This window comes from Macaca mulatta, chromosome 1 (genome assembly GCF_049350105.2).
Source record: "Macaca mulatta isolate MMU2019108-1 chromosome 1, T2T-MMU8v2.0, whole genome shotgun sequence".
In the NCBI taxonomy this organism is placed as follows: Eukaryota; Metazoa; Chordata; class Mammalia; order Primates; family Cercopithecidae; genus Macaca; species Macaca mulatta.
In genome coordinates, this window is record NC_133406.1 from 34,167,983 (window position 1) to 34,195,433 (window position 27,451).

A 27,451-nucleotide genomic window follows, 5' to 3' on the forward strand; every position below is an offset into this window, starting at 1 on the left:
TGGGTTGATCTCACCCTTCTGTAAACACACACACACACACACACACACAAACTCATGATGTGTTTGTAGCCTCTCTTATACTATGAAAGAATAATACAGGAAATCAGCTGGGTTTTGGCCATACCAAGGTAGGCAGGGGCTGAAACATCAGAAGAAAGTAAAAACAGGCTCCAACCACACCTACCCATTTTGACCCACATCCCCAATCATGTAGATAACCATGGAAGCTCACTGCCTTATACCCCCATTCATCCATCCTTGTAAGAGACATGCTTAAATTAATTTTACATTGTACATTTGTAGAGTTAGATTTCAGGTACAATCCCTTGTAGATTACATCTACATTTGTAGATTTGGATTTCAGGTATGATCTCTTGAAACTTTGATTGTTAAGCTCTTCCTTGACAAAATTTCAGAAGTCCACACAGATAGCAATAGTATTAGATTGAACCAGAAGAAATTGCCAATATTTGATAATTCTTCACCTATAAAAAAAAGTATTATGCCAATATTTGATAATTCTTCACCTAAAAAAAATCAACAGTGCAAACATTCTTAATCTGATTTCTTTCAACCTCTAATTGGACCATGAATGGCTTTTAAAAGTGTCTCTCAGCACTCTTAAAATTGTGTAAAGCTTTTATGACTAAGAGATTATGTGACTTTATTTCTGGCGGGGGGTAAAGGCACAAACAACAGTAAGTTTTCTAATCTATGGTTTCCTGCTTACCCCAAACTAAGAACATTGGTTCAGTCAACAGAATATAGAGCTTAAAGTGGGAAAAACCAAGTTTCTTCCTCTCTAGCATTTACCTAGGGAAAGTCACTTAAGCTTTCATAATCCTAGTTTCCTCTTGTATAACATATCCTTTATATCTTGAGGCTACTGTTGTTCAAAAATATCAAAAAGGAGTAAAATCACAATGAGTGCAGTGGACCCACCAGCAGAGCCTATAATCAGGCTTGACAAACTGTGAAGTGCTATACAAACAGAAGGTGATACCTGCCTACTTTCTCCTGTTCTAAGGTCTTCCGTTTCCCTGTGGAATCAGGAAGTGCCATAGATGAGTGAAAATGAAAAGGCACAGAAAAAAAACAACAACCCAGTAACCAAAAGCATTTTAAAACCTCAGAGAAGATTCTTTTCAAGTTTGTGGTGTAGTTTCAGGATCTGCTATCCAGTGAGCACCACAAAGGATGACCTGGAAGTTGAAATGCTTGGCTTGGGAGCATATTGAGTGTGTCTGCGCCCAGCAGGCAGATTGAAGGGGGATTTCTTAAGCCCAAGCAGTTCTGCATCAGAGACACTTTCTTTCGATCTTACCCCTCACCGGTGACCAATGGTTAGATTGTGTAGTTAACATGCAGCCTTTGGATGAAAAATCAACTGAGTGTGTGAGACTGGCTTTCCCCATCTCTCAGAATCTATCTATCTATCTATCTATCTATCTATCTATCTATCTATCCATCTATTTATCTATCTATCATCTATCAATCAATCAATCTATCCTGTGTACATGTTCTCTTTGTTTCAAAATATTTTGTAATGAATTTACTGAGCTAATTTTACTAGCAATCCCTCTATCATGATACCAGTTCTCAGACCTGAGAATCACTTGCTTTTCTAACAGGACTTGTCTCCTACCTGATACCTAGCTAAAGTTTTTCTTCCTTGTAAGAGACATGCTTAAATTAATTTTCCATTGTACATGTAATCTATGAATTTAATCTCTTTGTTAAAACAAATAATAAAATGTTGGATATAGCTAATAATTCTTTTGACTTTCTAGCACTTTGATTTTTTTCTTATGGGGCATCAGTGATGCACATCTCAGATCTGAGTAGCCCCTGAGAGGTCTTTCAGGAGAGCTTTGTCATGAAGAGGACAGCTGTTCACAAGCATGCATTTGGAGTGATCAGAGGAGTGTCATACTTGCAGTGGCAAAGGTGACACAGGCGTACCGCAGAGCTTCCTACTGTCAAAGTGTCTTCCTGATGTTTCTGCTTGTCTTTCATGTCTAGGAGCATAAAATTCATTATTTGTCTCTAATAAAGTAAAAATAGTCTGGACTCTCTTTATATATATATAAAATGTATTTCTTTTGTACAATTCCTTATATTTCCATATAAAATGTATTCTATATATGTATGTATTACTCATTTAAATGGGTTGCTCTTTCCACAGCCAAGTCACAAATGTATATGTAAATATATATGTATTTATATATTTTTATATATGTTAAAATATATATTTATATATTTCTAAATAAATATCTTATATGTAAATATATTTCTATTTAAATTAAAGTCACATATACATATTTGTTACTTGGTTGTGGAAAGAGCAACTTAAAAAATATATTTATGAATATAATAATGAATACACTTTTAGATTTCTATTTATAGTGCCAATTCTAGAAGTTTCTGTGTCTCTATGTACAGTAAAAATAGATTTTTAACAAATACATTTTAAAATAAATTTCTGAAAAACCTGTAAGAAAAGTTATATATGTATTTTTAAGGTATAATTTTATTTTTCATAGACTCAATTTATAAAGTAGAGATATATTCTATACCAAGGGCCTACAATACTGATCATTTCCATGGAATTAGATCTTGGAATACCAATTCACATTTCTACAAGTATCACTTGAAAATAGCATATATGAAATATTTTAGGCTATACATTTCAGAAAATCACAATTCCCTATATATTAAACATACAAATGTATGTTTAATTAAAAATTTTTTTTCACCTTTTTCCTACATTGTAAATAGGCTAATTTTCTTTTTTGAAATACAAGTTATTGAACATTGAATTCTTACTAAATAATAGTCACCATTCTATGTATTTTTACCTGATTTCATTTAATATTCATAGTCAAGCTATCACTAACATCTCTATTTCTTAGTTGCAGAAAAGAGAAACCCTAGGCTCAGAGAAGAGAGATATATTGCTCAGATTTACCAGCAAATAAAGATCAATCCAAGAATTGAACCCAGGGTTTCTGCCTGGCTTACTCTCTCTCTAGGACTGTGAATTTACTTGGTTCCTTTTGCCTCTGCTTGAATTTATTATACATGTATATGCAGATTCATGCTGGTTTCTATTTTTGAAGATCCAGTAGCTGTATGAGAGTTCACACTTTCTTGTGCTAGTTGCTGTTGTGAACGTACATGGGGTCCGAGTGAATAACACTTGGCTACCTTTCTGTGTCCCTGTGAAAGGAAATGCCCAAGACTCAGCATTCCATAACTTGATCAAACACTTGTCTCTGTTTGCTTTGTGTAGCCTAAGACTCCTCTCTGCCTGTGTCTCCTTTGTAAGCCTCACCTGGGGTTTTCCTACTTAAACCATGGCCTGGAACTCCTGGCATAGCTTCTTCCCACAAATCATGGCACAGAGACACTGCCATCAGGAACAGGCAAAGTGATTTTATATTCAAAGACCCATGGAACAAGGAGGCATATTGCTAGGAGATGAAAAATAGGTTGGAGATTTAGGCAGGACCTTCAAAATGTAGAAACTCACACCATAAGACCTACCTTTATTAACTAGTTTCAGGTGGGTGAGATCTATTTGGGGATCCAACAGAAGGTGGGAAGGCTGGGCTTCCTCCTTGTTGAAACCACCCTACTCTTCATGCCTGAGACAATGGGTTGAAGTCACCGGGTACTTGTTTGGATTCTGTTCCTGGCTCAGACAATGACACAGAACTTTCTTCCAGTACTCAGGTCTCTTTTGTGGTGTATGAAAAGGAAGAGGTTGTGGGAATTCCCAGGGAGCTTTGATGTCATTTGCTGCTGGAGCTGAGGGCATTGAGTTGGGCTCTTGGTTACCTTAGGGTGTGTTTCATGTCTAGCCCTCATCCAGACAGGGACAAAGGACTTCATATGGCAAGCATAACCTTGGGTCTGGATGTTTCTTAAGTTATGAAGAAATATTTGTTACTTCAAAGAGGAGAAATAAAAAGGGGGGAAAAGACACTGTGAAAAGAGAGTGTGTAGCTGGTCTTTCCCTCAAAGAAGGAGAGAAAGAAGGGAGAGCTGTGCTGCTTTGACCACTGAAAATCATAAAATAATCCTAATTAAGCCAGCAGTGCAAATGAACACTGTAAACACACTGCCAAAGCTCAGGAAAAATCAGTCTGTGGACAAGAAAGAATTCTTGTTAAAATGAAAAACATGTTTTACTCTCCTGCTCCCCACTTTTAGAGGAAGGCCCTGTCATTAGATGTTGTACCCTGCTTTTACACTGGGAACAATTTTCCTGGAGCTTCATCACTCTTAGAACCTGATAAAAAGCTAGAGAAAGGCAGGTAGAACTTTGTAAGGTTCAGTTCCAGATTCTGATCGTACAACACCCATATAACACCAGGGACAGTTGGGATTTATTCTCAATGGAAATTAAGAGAAATATTCAGCTATGGGAAATAAAATGAAAGTAGAATTACCGTATCAAATAAGTCCGGTGTGGAAGATGAACACTAGACTCTCAGCAGTAGCAAGAATCTGCTCTTCATCATCCAACATCTCTAAGATGTTTTTCTTTTTCTATCAAAGGATTTCTAAGGACAACACTTCCATAGCTCACTCTGAAAGCCTGTTTTAGTGTTAATCACCCTAACCATCTAGGGACATACGTGATTAAAACATGAATTTTCCTGTGTCCCATTGTTGGCTCATTTTCCTGGCCAGGGACTGGGTATACATGCTTGGTGCACCCAGAGGATGCATAAGGATAAACGGTTGGGCAGATTCTAATTTCAGAAGCAAGAGACTCTGCAACAGCATCTCTACCATGTCAGAGTTCACAAGCTATGTGAGAGGTTCTGATACAGATTTGGGGGAGAGATAGGAAGATGAGGAAAGATAACTAGACATGGCAGTTCAGAACTTGGAACAGTTTAGAGCAAGATGCTAGTTTGATGATTCTCTACTGCTTTCACTTTGGCAATAAGGAGGTACTTATGGCACTGGCTATGCAGTGATTTTATTGTCTCTGGCAATGGTTTCTTTAAATGATTCTTTTGAGAAATTTAAAGAAAGACAGGTTCAAGTGAAAAAAAAACAGTTGAGGTATCAGTCTCAGAAAAAGATAAGATGTTCAGCATCTGAAAATTATTTTTCCATGTGATCTTGATGTTTGATACAACCTTGAATACCTTTCTGTGTCTACTCCAAATTTTTACCATTTGTGAAAAAAAAAGGAAGCTCTTACTTTATAAATGGTGAGCTCTCCAAGAAGAATAAAAATGGTATAGCACATGTCTTGATAGCTCAATGAAATAATGACTCATACGTAAATGTGCTTATGCTTAGGTGTGTTTCAATAGACCAGGAGTGGCCAGAGCAATTTTTATTTTTTTGACAACTGATGGCCTAGATCCTGGAGAGCATCGGCAGCCGACAGTGACTCTCTACCTGACCGATGTCCGTGGAAGCAACCACTCTCTTGGTGAGTCTGACAAATATCCCTTTAGGGCCACTGGAGGACAACCTGGTAGACCCAGAAGTCAGCTTCATGTCTGTCTTTTATGTAGTCTGGGATCTCGCCTACATCATACATCTAGGTTTTGGCATCATACACCTATTAAGAGGATAAAATGAATATAAGATATGGAAACATGGTACTAACAATGGCTGAAAATATGATTCATCTCCATTTATCTTCAGGAACCTATGGACTGTCATGCCAGCATAACCCACTGATTATCAATGTGACCCATCACCAGAATATCCTTTTCCACCATACCACCTCAGTGCTGCTGAATTTCTCATCCCCACGGGTCGGCATCTCAGCTGTGGCTCTAAGGACATTCTCCCACATTGGTCTTTCGGCTCCCAGTAACTGCATCTCAGAGGACGAGGGGCAGAATCATCAGGGACAGAGGTACAAAGTTCCCTTTCTTTCTTTTGTTTCCTTTTCTTGTGGCTGTAATGAATGGCTCACATTTACATAGTGTTATGTATAGAGTGTTTGCTCAATCACTAACTGAAAAATGAATTTAGGAACTACTAAAAAGACATAGGAAGCAAGGAAAGAATAATCTGTGGAAGGCACACTTGGGTTTTATATTTTGTTCTTCTTTCCTTCGCTGACCACAATTTTTATGTAAATATTTAATGTCTTTACAAGGTCTTAACATCTTTTTTACATATAAAACCACCAACTTCAAATCAACAGTGTTATATAAACTGCCAAAAATTCTCTGCCAAAAACTCAATGTTCCCTAAGCAATGTATATTTTTCCACTTATTTCTACCTGGACAGTGTATATAGCAAGTTTAACAATTACTTGCTAGGGCGTGTCATATAATCATTTAGAATTATATGTGGAAATAGGAAATGCATTAGCTACATATGTCTTTCTGTGGATGTCTGTGATTGTCATCGCCTAGACAGATGTGGCTATGAGGTTCACTGGCATCTCAGCAGCAGCTATTGGAGGGATTGTACTCACAGTGTTGGTGTGCCCAATGTTAGGGGAAGGAGCCTCCCAAATACAACAATCTGTTCTGCATTTCAGCTAGAATCATTCTATACATGGTCTAATCAATTGAGTGAGACTACAGGTGACAGGGTTCATTCCTCAGAGAAGGAGGTGAGATCACTTACTAGTTACTAGGTGATTATGATCCTAGTGACAAAAGCTGGGGTTCCGAGAAGTACTCCATCACCAAAAAGAAATTCTGGTGCCACAAAGCTTATTCAAGGTATCCCAGACACTCAGACCTCACAGGGATGGGCAGTAGAGAGTACTAGTATAGTATGTTAGTTATCTATTGCTGTGTAGCAAGTTATACCAAAAGTCAATGGCTGAACACAATAAACATTATCTCACAGTTTCTGTGGTTGAGGAATCTGGATACAGCTCAGCCGGGTATCTCTGGCTTAAGATCTCTTATGAGGTTGTAGTCAGGCTGTTGGCCAAGGCTGTAGTTACCTCAAACCTCAAGCAGAGCTGGAGAATTCACTTCCAAGCTCACTCCTGTGTCTACTATCAGGCCTCAGAAGATCCGCATCCAAGCTCACTCATAGGTGTTGGCAGTGAGCATGCTCACACAGAAGTGGCTCAATTCCTTGTCAAGCAGGCCTCTCCACAACTATCTGAGTGTCCTTGTGACATGGCAGCCAGTGATCCAAGACAGAAAGAGAGCCAAAGACGGTGAACACATGAGAGGAACACATGCCCAAGAAAGAAGCCACAGTCTTTTCATAACATAATATTGGAAGTGACAGTCCATTACTTCTGGCATATTCTATTCCTTAGAAGTGAGTCAGTAAGTTCAGTCCATACCCAAGGGGAGGTGTTGGCATAGGGGCATGAATCTCTGGGGGCCAGTAATAATAGTTTATGTTAACTAAGCATTAACTATAAGCCAGGTATTGTTCTAAGTGTTAGAAAGGGATAAACAGTAAGGGGTATTGAATATCATAAGGTTAACTAGTTCATCTGCAACTTTAAAGTCTTCTTTCTTAGTGAACAAATGCCTCCAAATATTAACACAAGAATGTAGACTATTAAAATAACATTTATTAGAATTATGGCCTCTCTCTCTCATATATTTTCAAATTATATTCTCTACTGGCTCTACCTCTGGCCTTAAGCCATACAGCATTTCTTTCAGGTCCCTGAAACATGTGTTCTTGGTGAGCTTTGCACATAATGTTCCTTTCCTACTTTCTTGACTGCCTTCTAATCCTTCTTTACTTAACTCATACTCTACCATCAAGATTCACCTTCTGTGAAGTTTTGGCAAACTTCCTCACTGTTCCCATAGGACATACTGCATGATGCATACTCTGCAAAATCAGCTGTCACATTAGGTGGTAACTATTTATTTACTTGTTGTTCTTTCTCATTAAACTCTGAGCTTCCTGTAGTGGATAATTCTGCTCAGTATCTCTGAATACCTACAGAGGGCCTAGCACATAGTAGGTATGAGAAACTGTTTTGGATGACAGTTGCCAGCTTTATCTCTAAATACTCCATGGAACAGAACTGAACAAGAAAAACAAAAAAGTAGAAGTTACAGCCTTTCTAGACAAGAGGAACAAGAATTCCCCTTACAATCATAGCTGTGAAGTTTCAACAAAGAAGTTGATTAATTGTAATTACTGCTGCTAGTTCTTTACTTCTTCTCATGTGGCACTGTGGGAAAAACAAGTTTTATATGCATGCATGCAAACCAGGAGAAATAGGATATGATTCTCCAGTTTACACTGTGTATCTGGAATGCATAAGCATTTCCAAACCACATGTGACTGACAGGAGCCATGCAAATTGACTTTTCCTTGTCAGCCAGCAAATCAGTGCAATGTAGTAAATTTTGATATACAGGGAGCCTAGTAAATCTCATATACTTTAATTGTGAAGATATCTGAAACCTAAACCCCTATGTATTCTCAAAGAGTCAAAGTGTTTTTGCAGCCTGTATCGATCACGGTTGTATATGTAGATGTACCACAATATAAAACCCTCAAATTCTGGGCAGTGAGAGGGATTCCTGGCTACCTCCTTCTTACCCCTTATGACCTGAATTCCACTGATACTTACATGGGCAGGGGAGAGCTGACAGATGCCTGCCAGTAGAAGATGTGTTTTCCATTTTGTATTTAAACATTACTGAGCAGTGGCCCATCCCTCCTGCAACACTACACTTTAACATCAACCTGATTGGCCCACAGAAGCTCAGATGAAAGCCAGGAAACCTAAGTCTGCCTCTCCAGTGATGTTCATCATGATCTTTGTCTTGGACAAAGTAATTTCTCCTTGCTTCCCACTTAACTACTAACAACACAGAAGAATACGAAAACTCTTATCAATAGGAAAAAGCAAGGCTGGCAGCCAGAATCTGGGAGGATTTCCTCCTGATTACAAATGTATTGGGGTTAAATTGAGAAATATAATTGGAAATCAAAGCATACACTTTTTATTTTCTGGAAAGAAAAAAGCATTTAAAGAACAGAGCCATACTAAAAGAGGAGAGGGAAACAGGTTATTCTTCATTCCCTGGCTCCCTTAACTTTGTTCTGTCTCAGTCTTGTTTCCCATTCTGTTATGATGACTACCCAGTTTATAACCCTTTGGGCTTATTCTACTGATCATGAACCCCTTAGTCTTGAAAACCAAGTTTAGTTTTCCTGATTTTGGCTACCAGTGCTCAAGAAGAGCTCAATTCATTCTTACCCTCCAATTGTTTCCAGCTCTAGCCACTTTAGGGATAGGTTCTGCACAACTTGCCACAGTATCAGGAGCAGGCAAACCTCCAACCATCCCAGGATTGTGTTGATGGCTTTGGGAAGTGGAAACCATCTATTTTATTAACGTAATGGGATTTGCAGTGTGTCTGAAATATAATCCAGACACCATTATGTTAACATACCTAAGTGAGTGAATTCGTTTACAGACAAACAGGACTCTTTCTACTTTGGAAATTTACAAGGTCAAGATAGAAGAGTTTACCAGTAGGCAAGAATTGCTGATGGGCATGTGGTTTCTCCTATCGAATTTTGTTCTTCCAATCCAATGGATACAATGAAAAAAAATGATTGTAATTTCTGCGACTTACCTGATAATATATCCATAAGATCTCTGAGTGCTGAATCTTCAAAAGATATAGAAACATTTCCAGGACATGGATTGATGACAATAATTGAGACTTTTGACTACTCTACTCATCTCTTTACAGAATTTACGCTTTTTCTTCAATCTGCATAGATTTCCCTGTTTAGCTGGTTGAGAATGTGGTGTCAACCTTTTATGCAATTGTGCTTCTTTCATTTTTCCCTTGTATTCCAAACTGTTTTTGATTTACATAATTTTATGTTAGATAGTTAAATATATAATTTTTTTGTGAGCCTTTTGTCTTTATTAGGATCATACATCTTGCCAATCCTTTTACCCCTTTCAATGCTTGTGTCTTTGTATTCTACTCTTTCTGGAATTAAAATTTCTATCCTTGCCTTCCTTTTGTTTGTATTTGTTTGATAAATATTTGCCTTTCTTTTATTTTTAACCTTTCTCTGTCTTTGCTGCCAGTGAGCCCCAGGCACATAGCTTCACTGCACTGTTCACAAAGACACTCAGATTTTGCCATGTCCAACTACTCCAAGATTTTATTCCAAAAGTGTATCCCATGATCCTCAAGCTTCTAGGATTCTTTAGGACTCAGTAGCATTTTACCTTTAGGACGTTTATCTCCCAATATATGACGGCTTTTGCCACTAGTTCCACACCCTACCCCAGCTCACTAAGACTTTTATACTTCCTAACCTGAAGTCTTGAAATGAGTAAAGAAAAGGCAGTACTGATAGGAATAATGGCTGGAGAACAGATCTCTGACCCATGCAAAACAGGGCCCAGTTTTCTGGTCTTTACAGGGGCCAGGAAATGAAGAAAGAATGACCTGTTTTTTTCTTTTAGTATGGATTCATTACTTATTCTCTCCTTTTCAGGAAATAAAAAGTACATGGTTTGGTTTCCAATGCTGTTTCTCAATTTAACTCCAATATATTTTTCAATCAAGAGAAAATCCTTACAGATTTTGGTTGCCAATCTTGGTTTTTGGTATTGAAAATAATTTTCATATTTTTCTATATTGTTGGTATCTAAATGGGAAGCAAGGAGAAATTACCTTATAGTATTCTTGTGAGATTAACTGAAAATAATACATGTGAGATTTGTAGCACCTTCTAACACCAGGTTGGAGTACCACCTGGGGCAATTTTCACAGTATTCCCCATCTTTATTTTTTGCCAATCAGGTGTGCTAGTTATCAGTAAATTTGTTCGTTTCCTCTTGGTTCCAAATCCAGCCGCATCACCTATGCTGTAATAGTAGAGCTGGATTTTTATCACTATTTATCCTTTGCCAACAGGCATCATGTTACGCATCATCAGTAGAGGGTGCTAGAGAGACAATGCCAGAGGAGGGGTTTTCTCTGCTGTTTCTGGTGTGATTTCTTCTCTTTTGTTGCTGTGACATGCTTGGCCAGTGGTGTGCAGCACACCTACAGTCAAATACAGCAGACATTTTTTCAGTTGGCTCTTCATCACAATCAACCAAACGTGGCAGCTTGGGAAATTGTGATGCTGCTGAATGCTGTGGATTACTAGCATCCCATATTCCAATGGTAAGGGACTCAGCATTGTACTCAAGACCAAACGCACAATCAAACTTGTCCCCAAATCCCATCCTTGTGAATCTATCTTCTAGTATTAACCCCAGTACCATTCCATCTCAGTTGGGATCCAATCAGGACACAGTAATTAAAATAGAGAAGTTCATAAAAGTAATTATTAACCAGTAATGGAATTGACTACTAAAGGGTAGGGAGAACTCTAACGAATAAAAGAATGATTGATAAAGGCAGCAACCATTACTTTTAGGAGTGATAGAAGAGTATCCAAGAAAGGAACAAATATGGAAGAGGCCGCCAACCCAAAGCTGAGGTTCAGATCTCATTGGAAGAGGTGGGCTGTGGCACGTTGTGTGGCAGAGAAGTTGTGGAGGTTCTACAGAATGGAATGGGGCTGGTAGTCAGTAAATGCTCACTGGGGTACACGTAAAAGCTCATGAAGAAGCTGGCTCTGGAACACAATTGGGACTTGCTGGAAAGCTGTCACTGTGGTGCTGCTGGAACTTTCTGGGAGTCTCCCCACTGGGCACTAATGAAACTTGATGGGAGACATCCACGGGGTGCCACTGAGACTTGTTGAGAAGCCAGCTAAGATGCTGGTAAGACTTGCTGGGACATGTGGAGTATCCTTGAAACTCACTAGGTGGTGAGCACCACTGGTTGTCCCACACGTGGCTGGAGAAGCAAGGAGAGGAAAGCACATAGGAATGAAGGCAAGCCTCTTCATCCTGCAATGTCTCTCCAGTGCCATCTACTGAAGAAAAAAGTGACATGCTAGCTGGTAAAGAGAAATGTTTTCATGGTCCAGCTCTAGTATCATAAAGCAGAGCAATGAAGGGTGGATTTGGAACTGAGAGGCAGTAAGTTGAAAACCAGCAGAGAAAGTCTTGTTAAATAACCAAGAAGAAACCCCTTTTCTCTGTGTCTTTTGTGTTCCACACAGGAGTTCTTTCCTGGCTTCAATACTATTTTTCTTTTTCTTTTTCTTTTTTTTTAGAGACAGAGCATCACTCTGTCACCCAGGCTAGAGTGCAATGGTGCGATCTCAGTTCACTGCAAGCTCCACCTCCCGGGTTCACACCATTCTCCTGCCTCAGCCTCCCAAGTAGCTGGGACTACAAGCGAATACTATTTTTCAGTATAATTTCTGAATAGATTTGAGCTAATTAGAAATTTTTTTTAATGTTTTGAACTTAAGTCCTAGACCAACATAAAGTATAAATACCTTATTAGTTTATTCAGTATAAATACACATTCTGATTGAGATGGAAAACAAGTAACAGATACTCATAAATATAAAATCCTAGTGGGTTCTAAGGTTTGCCTTAAACTATAACTTATCAAAGCCAAGTGTTCCAGTATAAAATTGAATAGGATATTAATCTTTTAAAATAAATATCCATGTGGAAACTAGGGTTCTTTCTTCTCTCTCTTGTTCTCACTCTCATTATATGTGTATATGTATGTGTGTTTGTTTGCATGTGTGTATTCATGTGTGTTGGTGTATAGAAAGAGATAAACTATTTGTTGTTCAGAAACCATTTAAGTGACTCAGTTGAACAGGAATAATTTTTCAGTTTAGGAAACTGAGACTTAAGTGCACAAATTTACTTTATTTGGGATTAGCAAATGTAAGACTAGAATCCAAGTAACTTGTTTCTAGGAAGGAAAGCTATTATATAAATGGCAAACTATTTCAGAAATCTACTATCATGTCTACTACTCTTCAAGAAATCCTCCCACTCTCTCTCAAACCATATTTTGATTCAGGTAACAAGAGTTTAACTAGCCCTAGAATAATCAAATGACAGCTGTATTTTACATCTACTTATGTAAACGGGCATATTGGTTTAGAGGAAATGATGACTTGTAAATTCAGGCTCCAAGTAATACAGGTGAGCTGGAGAAACCTGATGGAGTAGGTTACCAAGGGGAAAATTGTAAAGATACTTTGGACTTTTGGGAAAGTGTAGGAAATATTTAATTCAGATTAGGGCAATTTTATGGGCACAACCCAGAGGATTTGAGGTCAATAGAAAAAGAGAAGTTTTGACCCAGCTCCTTTGGGGTCCTAGCCCAGACCAAAAAAAATTAAAAAATAAAAATCTTGTTTCTTAGAAAAGAAAAAAAAATCTGAAGAAACATATTCCACTCTCTCTGAGATTTAAGTACATCTAATCCAGGAAAAGAAACATAATTTTGAAAGCCTGGCTTATGTGTGTATTAGTTTTCTAATGTTGTGTAATAATACTACTATAAATATAGCAGCTTATAACAATGCTTATTTATAATCTTACAGTTTCTGAGGGTCAGGATTCTAGGCAAGGCTTAGCTGGGTCATCTGTAAGGCTATAATGAGGTGTCAGGAATGTGTTCTCATTTGAAGACTTGACTGGGGAAAGTCCACTTCCAAGTTCACATGGCTGTTGGTATTTGGTTCCAAAAGACTGTCACACTGAGGGCTTCAGTTTTTTTTGCTGGATGTTGCACAGAAGCCACCCTTACTTCCCTGCCACATAGTCCACTCCATTGGGAAGCTCACCTATGGTAGCTTGTTTCTTCAAAGTCAACAAGACAAAGAGTCTCTCAGCAAGTAAACTACAATCTTTTGTAACATAATCACAAGTGTTACAGCTTGTCAACTTTGTATTCAATTGATTAGCATCATGTCACTGGTCCCACCCACACTCAAGTTGAGGAGATTATGCAAGGGTAGGGATTTCAGAAGGCAGGGATTATTTCCATCACAATAGTTTAGCCTGAGATAGGCGAATGTACGCAATACCCTTGGAGTTAGCTGACTACATGTGTCTCATATCCTGACAGAGCCACATGCTATAGCCATGTAGTTTCAACTTACTAGACAGCTTAGGACACAAGGGATACACAAATAACTTGCTTGTAGGAAAAAAGCATGAAGGAAAAGTAGTGATTCCAAGAGTAAGGTCTTTTCATAGAAATTCCCCAGCTCTTGATAGGTGGATTATCCAAGCAGTTCTCTACCAGAGAATGCCCTCGCAACTCTCTTTCATCCAGGAAAAAACACATCTGTTTTATGAATGATACCTGTCCAGATTTTTTCCCCTTATTCTTTAGTCTGCTTCAGAGCCACCTTCTTCATGGCTCACCTGGTATTTTTATAGTATCATCAAAATGAAATTTAATCAGTAATGTTAATGTGTTTCCTAGAAAATAAGATTACAGTCATGTACCACATTACAATATTTTTCTCAGTGAAAGACTGTATATATAATGATGATTTCATAAGATTATAATGCAGTATTTTTTGCTGTACCTTTCCTATGTTTAGATTTGTTTAAATATACAAACACTTATAATTGTGTTACAATTGCCTACAGTATTTGGTACAGTAACATGTGTACAGGTTTGTAGCCTAGGAGCAATAGGCTACACCATGTAGCCTGTGTGTGTACTAGGCTGTATCATATAGGTTTGTGTAAGTACACTCTATATTTGCACAATCAAATCACCTAACGACACATTTCTCAGAACATATCCCAATGTTAAGTGACACATGACTGTATATGAAAATACAAAAATTAAAAAGTTGTGGTTACTGTTTCGATTACGTTTATTCTGATTATTTTTATAATGATGGATAATTGAGAGTTAGCAATTTTGATCCAGTCTGGATCATACGCATATTTGACCACATTGGTGGTCATACACATACACCAATGTGGTCATATATCTGTATGAATATATGTGTGTGTGTATGTGTGTGTTTGTGAATATGTTTCACTTTATGCAAGACAGTCTTGAAAAAGGTTAATGCAATATGCATTGAATTATAAAACTAATTTTTAAAATGATTTAAATTTTTAAGTGGTTGTGCCATTCAAAAGAGCGTTGTTGTTTTATTTTTAAGGTCTTTATTCTTTTAGAGCAGTTATAGGTTCACAGAAAAATTGAAAGGAAGCTACAGAGATTTCCCATATACCCACTGACCTCACCCATGCCTAGCCACTCCTGCTATCAACATCCCCCACCAGAGTGAGACATTTTTTAAAACTGATGAACCTACAATGACATGTCATAATCACATCAAATCTATAGTTTGCATTAGAATTCGCTCTTAGTGTTTGTTGTGCATTCTATGTATTTGGGCAAATGTGTAATGATATGTATCCATCATTATAGTATCACGCACAGCATTGTCACTGCCCTAAAAATCCTCTGTGTTCTGCCTATTCACCAACATACCCTACATCCCTGCTGTCCCAAACTTCTCGGAACCATTAATATTTTTACCATCTCCATCATTTTGCCTTTTCCAGAATGTCATATAGTTGGAATTACACAGTGCATGGAATTACACAGTTTTCAGATTAGTTTCTTTCACATTGTTACATGCATTTAAGTTTCCTTCATGTCTTCTCATAGCTTTATAGCTCATTTCTTTTTATCATTGAATAATATTCCATTGTGTGAATATACAACAGTTTATTTATCCATATACCTATTGAAGGACATCTTGGTTTCTTCCAGGTTTTGGCACTTATGAGTAAAGCTGCTATAAATATCCATGTGCTGGCTTTTGCATAGACATAAATTTTAAAATGTCTTTGACTAAATACCAAGGAATGTGATTGCTGGATCATATGGTTAAGAGGATGTTTAGTTTTATATGAAGATATATCATTTTTTAAGAAAAACATAAATATTGTAAAGAGCAATGGCATCCTCAGATCTTTTTCCTCTTCTCCTTCTTTTCTTTTTTCTTTTCATCATAAATCTTTATTTTTCTATTTAGTTAAATAAAAGTAAGCCTGTACTCTTGAACAACATGTAAATTAAGAGTACCAACCCTGTACAGTAAAAAAAAAAAAATGCATATAATTTTTGACCTCCCAAAAACCTAACTATTAACAGCCTACTGTTGCCTGGAAGTCTTACTGATAACATAAACAATTGGCCAGGTGTGGTGGCTCACGCCTGTAATCCCAGCACTTGGGAGGCCAAGGCAAGCAGATCACCTGAGATCAGGAGTTTGAGACCAGCCTGGCCAACATGGTGAAACCCTATCTCTACTAAAAATACTAAATTAGCCTGGCGTGGTAGTGGGCACTGGTAATCCCAGCTACTTGGGAGACTGAGGCAGGAGAATTGCTTGAACCCAGGACACGGAGGTTGCGGTGAGCTGAGATTGCACCACTGCACTCCAGCCTGGGTGGCAGAGCAGGACTCCGTCTCAAAAATCAAAATGAAACAAAACGACAACAATAACAACAAACAATTAGCACATATTTGATATACTAAATGTATTATATACTACATTCTTACAAAAATAGTAAGCTAGAGAAAGGAAAATATTATTGAGAAAATTGAGGAAGAGAAAATATATTTACAATTTGTTGAGTGGAAGTGGATTATTATAAAGTATATAAAATCTGAGTCAAGGAAAAATAATGAATTCATGCATTGTGTTATTATATGGTCCTATATGCAAAGCAAAAATCCTTAAACCGAGAATTTACCTTTTGCATTAAAAACATTTACCAATAGGCTGTTATTATGGACATCATTTGGAGTCCAGCCTCTAGCTCTTGTATATTTATCATAAACCTGAACATATACATATAATTAACATACCTGCCTTACTTTGCTAACCATGCTTATGTAAAGAAGAGTATCAAGTAATTTTCAAAAATGAGTAATCAGTGAATAATGTGTATTTGGTTTGGCTTGCAATGCCCCAGACTCACAGATAGAGACCTACAAATTTGTGACATGAATACTAATTTAGTCACCTTCATCGTCTCTGTTAGCCTCTGCTCTTCAGGTTACTGTTCCCTGAAGCAGGGCCTGTGAAAATAAATAATCCTGGTAGAAAAATCAACAATTAGTCATCCAAATGACCCAAATTTTCCCTTTGCAGTTTATGAATTTGGGTAACATGCCATGTTAATCCTATCTTCAGGTTGACTTACTCCGGCTGCCTGGACTCCTCAGATCCCTGCCAATGGCACTGTGTGCTAGTGACACAAAAGATGTCTTTAGCCTTAGAAAGCTATTCTTAAGAAGGTGAATCTGCTGGCAGAGAAGACATAGCCTTACTCATTAAGTCCAATGCAGGTGATTTATGTGTTAACCTCTATTGTTCATGGAGAATTCACTGTAGACATGGAATTATAGTTAGGAAGTGGGGGGATGTGGTAGAAAGAATCGAAACTTTTCCGTAGAACTTCACTTTTATGTCTTTAATAGTCCCCAGAGCGTTTCTGGGAGGAAGTGGCTGTCTCATTTAGGAGATGTAGAGACTCAGGTGTGAATATGTTTCTTCTTGGTTATACTATAGGTTACAAATTGAGCTGGAGCTAGCTTATAGGACGTCTGAGCCCCAGTCCAGGGAGAGGAAGCCAGGGCACAGCTCAGTACTTGGCCATTCCATCCCTGCTGTGATCAGTCTCTGAGTCTGGTCTTGGGAATAGCATTATTTCATCTCTATTATCTGTCATTCTGCTTCATGCTTTATTTTTCCCTGGAACCCTCAGCTGCTGCTTTACAGATTCCCATTGTGTTTCAATTACTTGGAGCTCAGATTTGAAATGCCAATTCTTTTCCCTCCTCTTCCACCTGGATTGGGTTCCAAACCTTTCCAGCCTTCTTCTTCCTCTGCTCGGTCCTATGTAGAACCCCTTTTGATAGCCTCAAGATGTGAAGGCTCCTCCTTTTTTTTTTTTTTTTTTTTGGCTTAGGAACTGCATTTTAAAGCATTTATTTTTTGACTCCTCATCTTTTATTTTTATCATCAGGTTTCCTTTTAATGTTCCTGAGTGACGGGAAATGTTCTCTCTTGCTGCTGGGAAAGGCACTATAGAAATGAAATATGTATTGCCTTTCTACTTATTTGATTATCTGCTTCCTCAAAGCAGTTTAACAAATTAACATTGAGTCTCTTATTTTCTACACAGTTTCTTTTAAGCAAGGAAAGAATTATAGCTGCTCAATTGCTCCCTTGCTTTCTTGCCCAACTTCCTTTTCCCAGAATGATTTGTCCATAAAATAAGAAGGAAGAAGGAAAACCCACTGGAGAGGATTCTGATTCCCCTGGCAGATGATGGATGGCCGGCTGGATGACAAGTCGGCTTTGGGAGGCACAGTGAGCTATTTGAGCCTTTTCAACTGTTTTTTTTTTTTTTTTCTGACTCATGAGGTTATAGAGGAAAAATGAAGGGGCCATGGACATGGTCTTTTGGGTGGGCTTAATGAAGTATGACTAAGACAATTCCAGAATAGCCTTTATTGAAACATTACTTTGTCTGAGATTGTTCTTAGTGGGATACGTTCTAAGAACTAACTAGTAAAAGCATTGGATCAAATGCTAGGAACAGGTGAAACCAGCTTAGGAAGACTTAGGGTTGAGGTCCACCCCCAAAGGAATAGACTGATTTTAAAACAACTCCTCCCTAGTGACTTATCATAGTGCCTGAAATTCCATTATTAAGAATTATTTTCTTTAAGTCTCTACAATCTCCAGATGTCTCTTTAAAATAGTAAATAACTATATACTAGAACTAAAAGTGTTTTAAGTCTTTATCAACTATTTATAACAGAAGTATTCTCTTGGGGGGGCGGAGCAAGATGGCCGAATAGGAACAGCTCCAGTCTCCAACTCCCAGCGCGAGCGACACAGAAGACCAGTGATTTCTGCATTTTCAACTGAGGTACTGGGTTCATCTCACTGGGGAGTGCCGGACAATCGGTGCTGGTCAGCTGCTGCAGCCCGACCAGCGAGAGCTGAAGCAGGGCGAGGCATTGCCTCACCTGGGAAGCGCAAGGGGGAAGGGAATCCCTTTTCCTAGCCAGGGGAACTGAGACACACAACACCTGGAAAATCGGGTAACTCCCACCCCAATACTGCGCTTTAAGCAAATAGGCACACCAGGAGATCATATCCCACACCTGGCCGGGAGGGTCCCCACACCCACGGAGCCTCCCTCATTGCTAGCACAGCAGTCTGTGATCTACCGGCAAGGCAGCAGTGAGGCTGGGGGAGGGGCGCCCGCCGTTGCTGAGGCTTAAGTAGGTAAACAAAGCTGCTGGGAAGCTCGAGCTGGGTGGAGCTCACAGCAGCTCAAGGAAACCTGCCTGTCTCTGTAGACTCCACCTCTGGGGACAGGGCAATAGCAAACACAGCCGAAACCTCTGCAGACGCAAACGACTCTGTCTGACAGCTTTGAAGAGAGCAGTGGATCTCCCAACACGGAGGTTGAGATCTGAGAAGGGACAGACTCCCTGCTCAAGTGGGTCCCTGACCCCTGAGTAGCCTAACTGGGAGACATCCCCCACTAGGGGCAGTCTGACACCCCACACCTCACAGGGTGGAGTACACCCCTGAGAGGAAGCTTCCAAAGCAAGAATCAGACAGGTACACTCGCTGTTCAGAAATATTCTATCTTCTGCAGCCTCTGCTGCTGATACCCAGGCAAACAGGATCTGGAGTGGACCTCAAGCAATCTCCAACAGACCTACAGCTGAGGGTCCTGACTGTTAGAAGGAAAACTATCAAACAGGAAGGACACCTACACCAAAACCCCATCAGTACATCACCATCATCAAAGACCAGAGGCAGATAAAACCACAAAGATGGGGAAAAAGCAGGGCAGAAAAGCTGGAAATTCAAAAAATAAGAGCGCATCTCCCCCGGCAAAGGAGTGCAGCTCATCACCAGCAACGGATCAAAGCTGGACGGAGAATGACTTTGACGAGATGAGAGAAGAAGGCTTCAGTCCATCAAATTTCTCAGAGGTAAAGGAGGAATTACGTACCCAGCACAAAGAAACTAAAAATCTTGAAAAAAAAGTGGAAGAATTGATGGCTAGAGTAATTAATGCAGAGAAGGTCATAAACGAAATGAAAGAGATGAAAACCATGACACGAGAAATACGTGACAAATGCGCAAGCTTCAGTAACCGACTCGATCAACTGGAAGAAAGAGTATCAGCGATTGAGGATCAAATGAATGAAATGAAGCGAGAAGAGAAACCAAAAGAAAAAAGAAGAAAAAGAAATGAACAAAGCCTGCAAGAAGTATGGGATTATGTAAAAAGACCAAATCTACGTCTGATTGGGGTGCCTGAAAGTGAGGGGGAAAATGGAACCAAGTTGGAAAACACTCTTCAGGATATCATCCAGGAGAACTTCCCCAACCTAGTAGGGCAGGCCAACATTCAAATCCAGGAAATACAGAGAACGCCACAAAGATAATCCTCGAGAAGAGCAACTCCAAGACACATAATTGCCAGATTCACCAAAGTTGAAATGAAGGAAAAAATCTTAAGGGCAGCCAGAGAGAAAGGTCGGGTTACCCACAAAGGGAAGCCCATCAGACTAACAGCAGATCTCTCGGCAGAAACTCTCCAAGCCAGAAGAGAGTGGGGGCCAATATTCAACATTCTTAAAGAAAAGAATTTTAAACCCAGAATTTCATATCCAGCCAAACTAAGTTTCATAAGTGAAGGAGAAATAAAATCCTTTACAGATAAGCAAATGCTTAGAGATTTTGTCACCACTAGACCTGCCTTACAAGAGACCCTGAAGGAAGCACTCAACATGGAAAGGAACAACCGGTACCAGCCATTGCAAAAACATGCCAAAATGTAAAGACCTTCGAGGCTAGGAAGAAACTGCATCAACTAACGAGCAAAATAACCAGTTAATATCATAATGGCAGGATCAAGTTCACACATAACAATCTTAACCTTAAATGTAAATGGACTAAATGCTCCAATTAAAAGACACAGACTGGCAAACTGGATAAAGAGTCAAGACCCATCAGTCTGCTGTATTCAGGAGACCCATCTCACACGCAGAGGCATACATAGGCTCAAAATAAAGGGATGGAGGAAGATTTACCAAGCAAATGGAGAACAAAAAAAAGCGGGGGTTGCAATACTAGTCTCTGATAAAACAGACTTTAAACCATCAAAGATCAAAAGAGACAAAGAAGGCCATTACATAATGGTTAAGGGATCAATTCAACAGGAAGAGCTAACTATCCTAAATATATATGCACCCAATACAGGAGCACCCAGATTCATAAAGCAAGTCCTTAGAGACTTACAAAGAGACTTAGACTCCCATACAATAATAATGGGAGACTTCAACACTCCACTGTCAACATTAGACAGATCAACGAGACAGAAAGTTAACAAGGATATCCAGGAATTGAACTCATCTCTGCAGCAAGCAGACCTAATAGACATCTATAGAACTCTCCACCCCAAATCAACAGAATATACATTCTTCTCAGCACCACATCGCACTTACTCCAAAATCGACCATGTAATTGGAAGTAAAGCACTCCTCAGCAAATGTACAAGAACAGAAATTATAACAAACTGTCTCTCAGACCACAGTGCAATCAAACTAGAACTCAGGACTAAGAAACTCAATCAAAACCGCTCAACTACATGGAAACTGAACAACCTGCTCCTGAATGACTACTGGGTACATAACGAAATGAAGGCAGAAATAAAGATGTTCTTTGGAACCAATGAGAACAAAGATACAACATACCAGAATCTCTGGGACACATTTAAAGCAGTGTGTAGAGGGAAATTTATAGCACTAAATGCCCACAAGAGAAAGCAGGAAAGATCTAAAATTGACACTCTAACATCGCAATTAAAAGAACTAGAGAAGCAAGAGCAAACACATTCGAAAGCTAGCAGAAGGCTAGAAATAACTAAGATCAGAGCAGAACTGAAGGAGATAGAGACACAAAAAACTCTCCAAAAAATCAATGGATCCAGGAGTTGGTTTTTTGAAAAGATCAACAAAATTGACAGACCACTAGCAAGACTAATAAAGAAGAAAAGAGAGAAGAATCAAATCGACGCAATTAAAAATGATAAAGGGGATATCACCACCGACCCCACAGAAATACAAACTACCATCAGAGAATACTATAAACACCTCTACGCAAATAAACTGGAAAATCTAGAAGAAATGGATAATTTCCTGGACACTTACACTCTTCCAAGACTAAACCAGGAAGAAGTTGAATCCCTGAATAGACCAATAGTAGGCTCTGAAATTGAGGCAATAATTAATAGCCTACCAACCAAAAAAAGTCCAGGACCAGATGGATTCACAGCTGAATTCTACCAGAGATACAAGGAGGAGTTGGTACCATTCCTTCTGAAACTATTCCAATCAATAGAAAAAGAGGGAATCCTCCCTAACTCATTTTATGAGGCCAACATCATCCTGATACCAAAGCCTGGCAGAGACACAACAAAAAAAGAGAATTGTAGACCAATATCCCTGATGAACATCGATGCAAAAATCCTCAATAAAATACTGGCAAACCAGATTCAGCAACACATCAAAAAGCTTATCCACCATGATCAAGTGGGCTTCATCCCTGGGATGCAAGGCTGGTTCAACATTCGCAAATCAATAAACATAATCCAGCATATAAACAGAACCAAAGACAAGAACCACATGATTATCTCAATAGATGCAGAAAAGGCTTTTGACAAAATTCAACAGCCCTTCATGCTAAAAACGCTCAATAAATTCGGTATTGATGGAACGTACCTCAAAATAATAAGAGCTATTTATGACAAACCCACAGCCAATATCATACTGAATGGGCAAAAACTGGAAAAATTCCCTTTGAAAACTGGCACAAGACAGAGATGCCCTCTCTCACCACTCCTATTCAACATAGTGTTGGAAGTTCTGGCTAGGGCAATTAGGCAAGAGAAAGAAATCAAGGGTATTCAGTTAGGAAAAGAAGAAGTCAAACTGTCCCTGTTTGCAGATGACATGATTGTATATTTAGAAAACCCCATTGTCTCAGCCCAAAATCTCCTTAAGCTGATAAGCAACTTCAGCAAAGTCTCAGGATACAAAATTAATGTGCAAAAATCACAAGCATTCTTATACACCAGTAACAGACAAACAGAGAGCCAAATCATGAATGAACTTCCATTCACAATTGCTTCAAAGAGAATAAAATACCTAGGAATCCAACTTACAAGGGATGTAAAGGACCTCTTCAAGGACAACTACAAACCACTGCTCAGTGAAATAAAAGAGGACACAAACAAATGGAAGAACATACCATGCTCATGGATAAGAAGAATCAATATCGTGAAAATGGCCATACTGCCCAAGGTAATTTAGAGATTCAATGCCATCCCCATCAAGCTGTCAATGAGTTTCTTCACAGAATTGGAAAAAACTGCTTTAAAGTTCATATGGAACCAAAAAAGAGCCCGCATCTCCAAGACAATCCTAAGTCAAAAGAACAAAGCTGGAGGCATCACACTACCTGACTTCAAACTATACTACAAGGCTACAGTAACCAAAACAGCATGGTACTGGTACCAAAACAGAGATATAGACCAATGGAACAGAACAGAGTCCTCAGAAATAATACCACACATCTACAGCCATCTGATCTTTGACAAACCTGAGAGAAACAAGAAATGGGGAAAGGATTCCCTATTTAATAAATGGTGCTGGGAAAATTGGCTAGCCATAAGTAGAAAGCTGAAACTGGATCCTTTCCTTACTCCTTATACGAAAATTAATTCAAGATGGATTAGAGACTTAAATGTTAGACCTAATACCATAAAAATCCTAGAGGAAAACCTAGGTAGTACCATTCAGGACATAGGCATGGGCAAAGACTTCATGTCTAAAACACCAAAAGCAACAGCAGCAAAAGCCAAAATTGACAAATGGGATCTCATTAAACTAAAGAGCTTCTGCACAGCAAAAGAAATTACCATCAGAGTGAACAGGCAACCTACAGAATGGGAGAAAATTTTTGCAATCTACTCATCTGACAAAGGGCTAATATCCAGAACCTACAAAGAACTCAAACAAATTTACAAGAAAAAAACAAACAACCCCATCCAAAAGTGGGCAAAGGATATGAACAGACATTTCTCAAAAGAAGACATTCATACAGCCAACAGACACATGAAAAAATGCTCATCATCACTGGCCATCAGAGAAATGCAAATCAAAACCACAATGAGATACCATCTCACACCAGTTAGAATGGCGATCATTAAAAAGTCAGGAAACAACAGGTGCTGGAGAGGATGTGGAGAAATAGGAACACTTTTACACTGTTGGTGGGATTGTAAACTAGTTCAACCATTATGGAAAACAGTATGGCGATTCCTCAAGGATCTAGAACTAGATGTACCATATGACCCAGCCATCCCATTACTGGGTATATACCCAAAGGATTATAAATTATGCTGCTATAAAGACACATGCACACATATGTTTATTGCAGCACTATTCACAATAGCAAAGATTTGGAATCAACCCAAATGTCCATCAGTGACAGATTGGATTAAGAAAATGTGGCACATATACACCATGGAATACTATGCAGCCATCAAAAAGGATGAGTTTGTGTCCTTTGTAGGGACATGGATGCAGCTGGAAACCATCATTCTTAGCAAACTATCACAAGAACAGAAAACCAAACACCGCATGTTCTCACTCATAGGTGGGAACTGAACAATGAGATCACTTGGACTCAGGAAGGGGAACATCACACACAGGGGCCTATCATGGGGAGGGGGGAGGGGGGAGGGATTGCACTGGGAGTTATACCTGATGTAAATGACGAGTTGATGGGTGCAGCACACCAACATGGCACAAGTATACATATGTAACAAACCTGCACGTTATGCACATGTACCCTACAACTTAAAGTATAATAATAATAAATAAATTAAAAAAAAAAGAAAAATGTTAATATTAAAAAAAAAAGGAAGTATTCTCTTATGGATTTTGATAATTCAAAAAATGAGCCCCATGGCCCTGCTGAAATGTAACCTAAGGTAGCCATTTAGAAGTTTTAGGGAACAAGAGAAGTAGAAAAAAGTGGTATTGAAAAGAGGGATGAATTAAAAATGTCGCCTACTTCCCATTTTGCTCAGGACTGGCCTTGTCGGTATAGTCTGTATTCATGGCAACTGGTGGAGAAAGCACAGAAAATAAAAGGAAACCAGTATTTCCAAGGTTCTGTCATTTTGCCAGCCTGCCAAGGAGACAGATGCTGTAGACAGATTTGACCATAAGCTCTGGTTGAAATGACTCTCAGGCCGTGTCTGGTTTTGTGTGCAACCATAGCTCTGCCGGCAGAGGAAGTCTGGAGATTGAAGTGGCAGCAAACCCAATGCCCAGACCCCTGCTTCTCACTTTTGTCTACATAATTTAGTCTCACCGCATGATTTTAGCACAGTCTATTCCCTTCCTCAGCCCTTGATTTCTCCATAAGCAAATGAGCCATCAGTGTTGCAAGGCTCCAGCGGGTTAGGAAGAGCAAAAGAACAGAAGATAATAATACTCCAAATCTGATATCAACCAAGGACTGGTAAACTCTAGGATTAGAAGATGACAGAAGCAACATGAAGCTTCTGTTGGGGAGTCTAGAAATTTACAAGGAAAATAAACCAAGGAGAAGTAGGGAGAGGTAGAGTCCCAAAGCGACCCCACAGGTGTTTTATGTTCTTCTTACTTCTGCATGTGAATTTGAGAGCCATTCAAGGAGCTGGATCGCAAATCCTTAAGACTTCCATTTAGCCATAGCTTATGTACAGCCCACAGAGAAGCCAGGCTACCCTGTCTTCCTGCCCTGTAGGTACTGTTCTAGGAGTGACACAGTCTGAAGCGTATGCCCATTAAACTTCATCACGGGGCTGTGTTGTTCTCACCTAACTCTATGTTTCACAGTTTCCCAGGCTCAGCCTATGAATGTTGCTGGGGAAGTGTCATTCCCTAGTGAATAGCTTAATTTCTGTGCAGGAATAAATAATAGAGAGAGAGTCGGCAGTGCAGTCCCTTGGAGGGTGCCAGTGATCATTGCTCTTTAGGAAGTGCCCCACAGGGAGACAGCTACTGCCTTTGCAAATCATGTGTGTTGGGAGGAGAAAAGCATGTAGATTTGACGTTTGAACAGCACACAAATAAGGGCCACTGACCTTCATACAGTCAAAAATTTCCCCATAATTTTTGACCTCCCCACAGTTTAACTACTAAAAGCCTACTGTTGACTGGAAGCATTACCAATAACGTAAAGTCCATTAACACATATTTGACATATCAAATATATTACACACTCTATTTTTATAATATTGTAAGCTAGAGAAAAAATCTTATTAGGAAAATCATGAGGAAAAAAATTACTTACAAATTCTTCTTATTTATTTATTTATTTATTTTTGAGAAAGAGTTTCACTCTTGTTGCCCAGGTTGGAGTGCAGTGGTGCAGCACAATCTCGGCTCACTGCAATGCCCACCTCCCGGGTTCAAGCAATTCTCCTGCCTCAGTCTCCCAAGTAGCTAGGATTACAGGCATGCGCCATCACACCCAGCTAATTTTGTAGTTTAGTACATGGGGTTTCACCATGTTGGTCAGGCTGGTCTCGATCTCCTGACCTCAAGTGATCCACCCACCTCGGCCTCCCAAAGTTTTGGGATTACAGGCGTAAGCCGCTGCACCTGGCCATATTTACAATTTATTAAGTGGAAGTGTATCATCATAAAGATCTTCATCCTCATTGTCTTCATGTTGAATAGGTTGAGGAGGAGAAAGAATAGGAGGGGTTGGCTCTGCTGTCTCAAGGGTGGGAGAGGTGGAAGAAAATATGTATGTAGGTGGACTGGCAAAGTTCAGACTCACGTTGTTCAAGGGTCAGCTAATATATACATATCTTTTTGTCATTTTAAATAAATGATTCTGCTTCCCTGGGCAAGTGCTAGGAAGCACATTAACTGCATAGTAGTCTGCAGTTTGAATTGTTTTCATTCTTTCTTTGGTATTCCAGAGATTTTATAATCTATGTTAAAATCATGAGTTCTGAAACTTGGTGACAGACAGGGCTTTCGAAAGAGAGCACTTTTGGCTGTGTGATGTAAATCTGTTTCTCTTCAGAAAGGCAGGGGGTCTGTAGATGATACTCTTATTATTATTATTATTATTATTATACTTTAAGTTCTAGGGTACATGTGCACAACGTGCAGGTTTGTTGCATAGATATACATGTGCCATGTTGGCTTGCTGCACCCATCAACTCATCACTTACGTTAGGTATTTCTCCTAACGCTATCCCTCCCCCAGCCTCCTACCCTCCAACAGGCCCCGGTGTGTAATGTTCCCTTCCCTGTGTCCATGTGTTCTCATTGTTCAACTCTCACTTATGAGTGAGAACATGCGGTGTTTGGTTTTCTGTCCTTGTGATATTTTCCTGAGAATTATGGTTTCCAGCTTCATCCATGTCCCTGCAAAAGGCATGAACTC

The 27,451-nt window shown here is 39.2% G+C and overlaps 1 protein-coding gene across 1 annotated transcript in view; it reads left to right on the top strand.

Moving 5' to 3' along the window:
* Positions 1-27,451, top strand: part of PAPPA2 (pappalysin 2) — a 303,315-nt gene that overhangs the window by 182,325 nt on the left and 93,539 nt on the right. The window contains exons 12-13 of the mRNA XM_015123561.3: positions 5,323-5,458; positions 5,677-5,893. Of these exons, the coding sequence (XP_014979047.3) occupies positions 5,323-5,458; positions 5,677-5,893 (353 nt within the window). The remainder of the gene's footprint in view (positions 1-5,322; positions 5,459-5,676; positions 5,894-27,451) is intronic.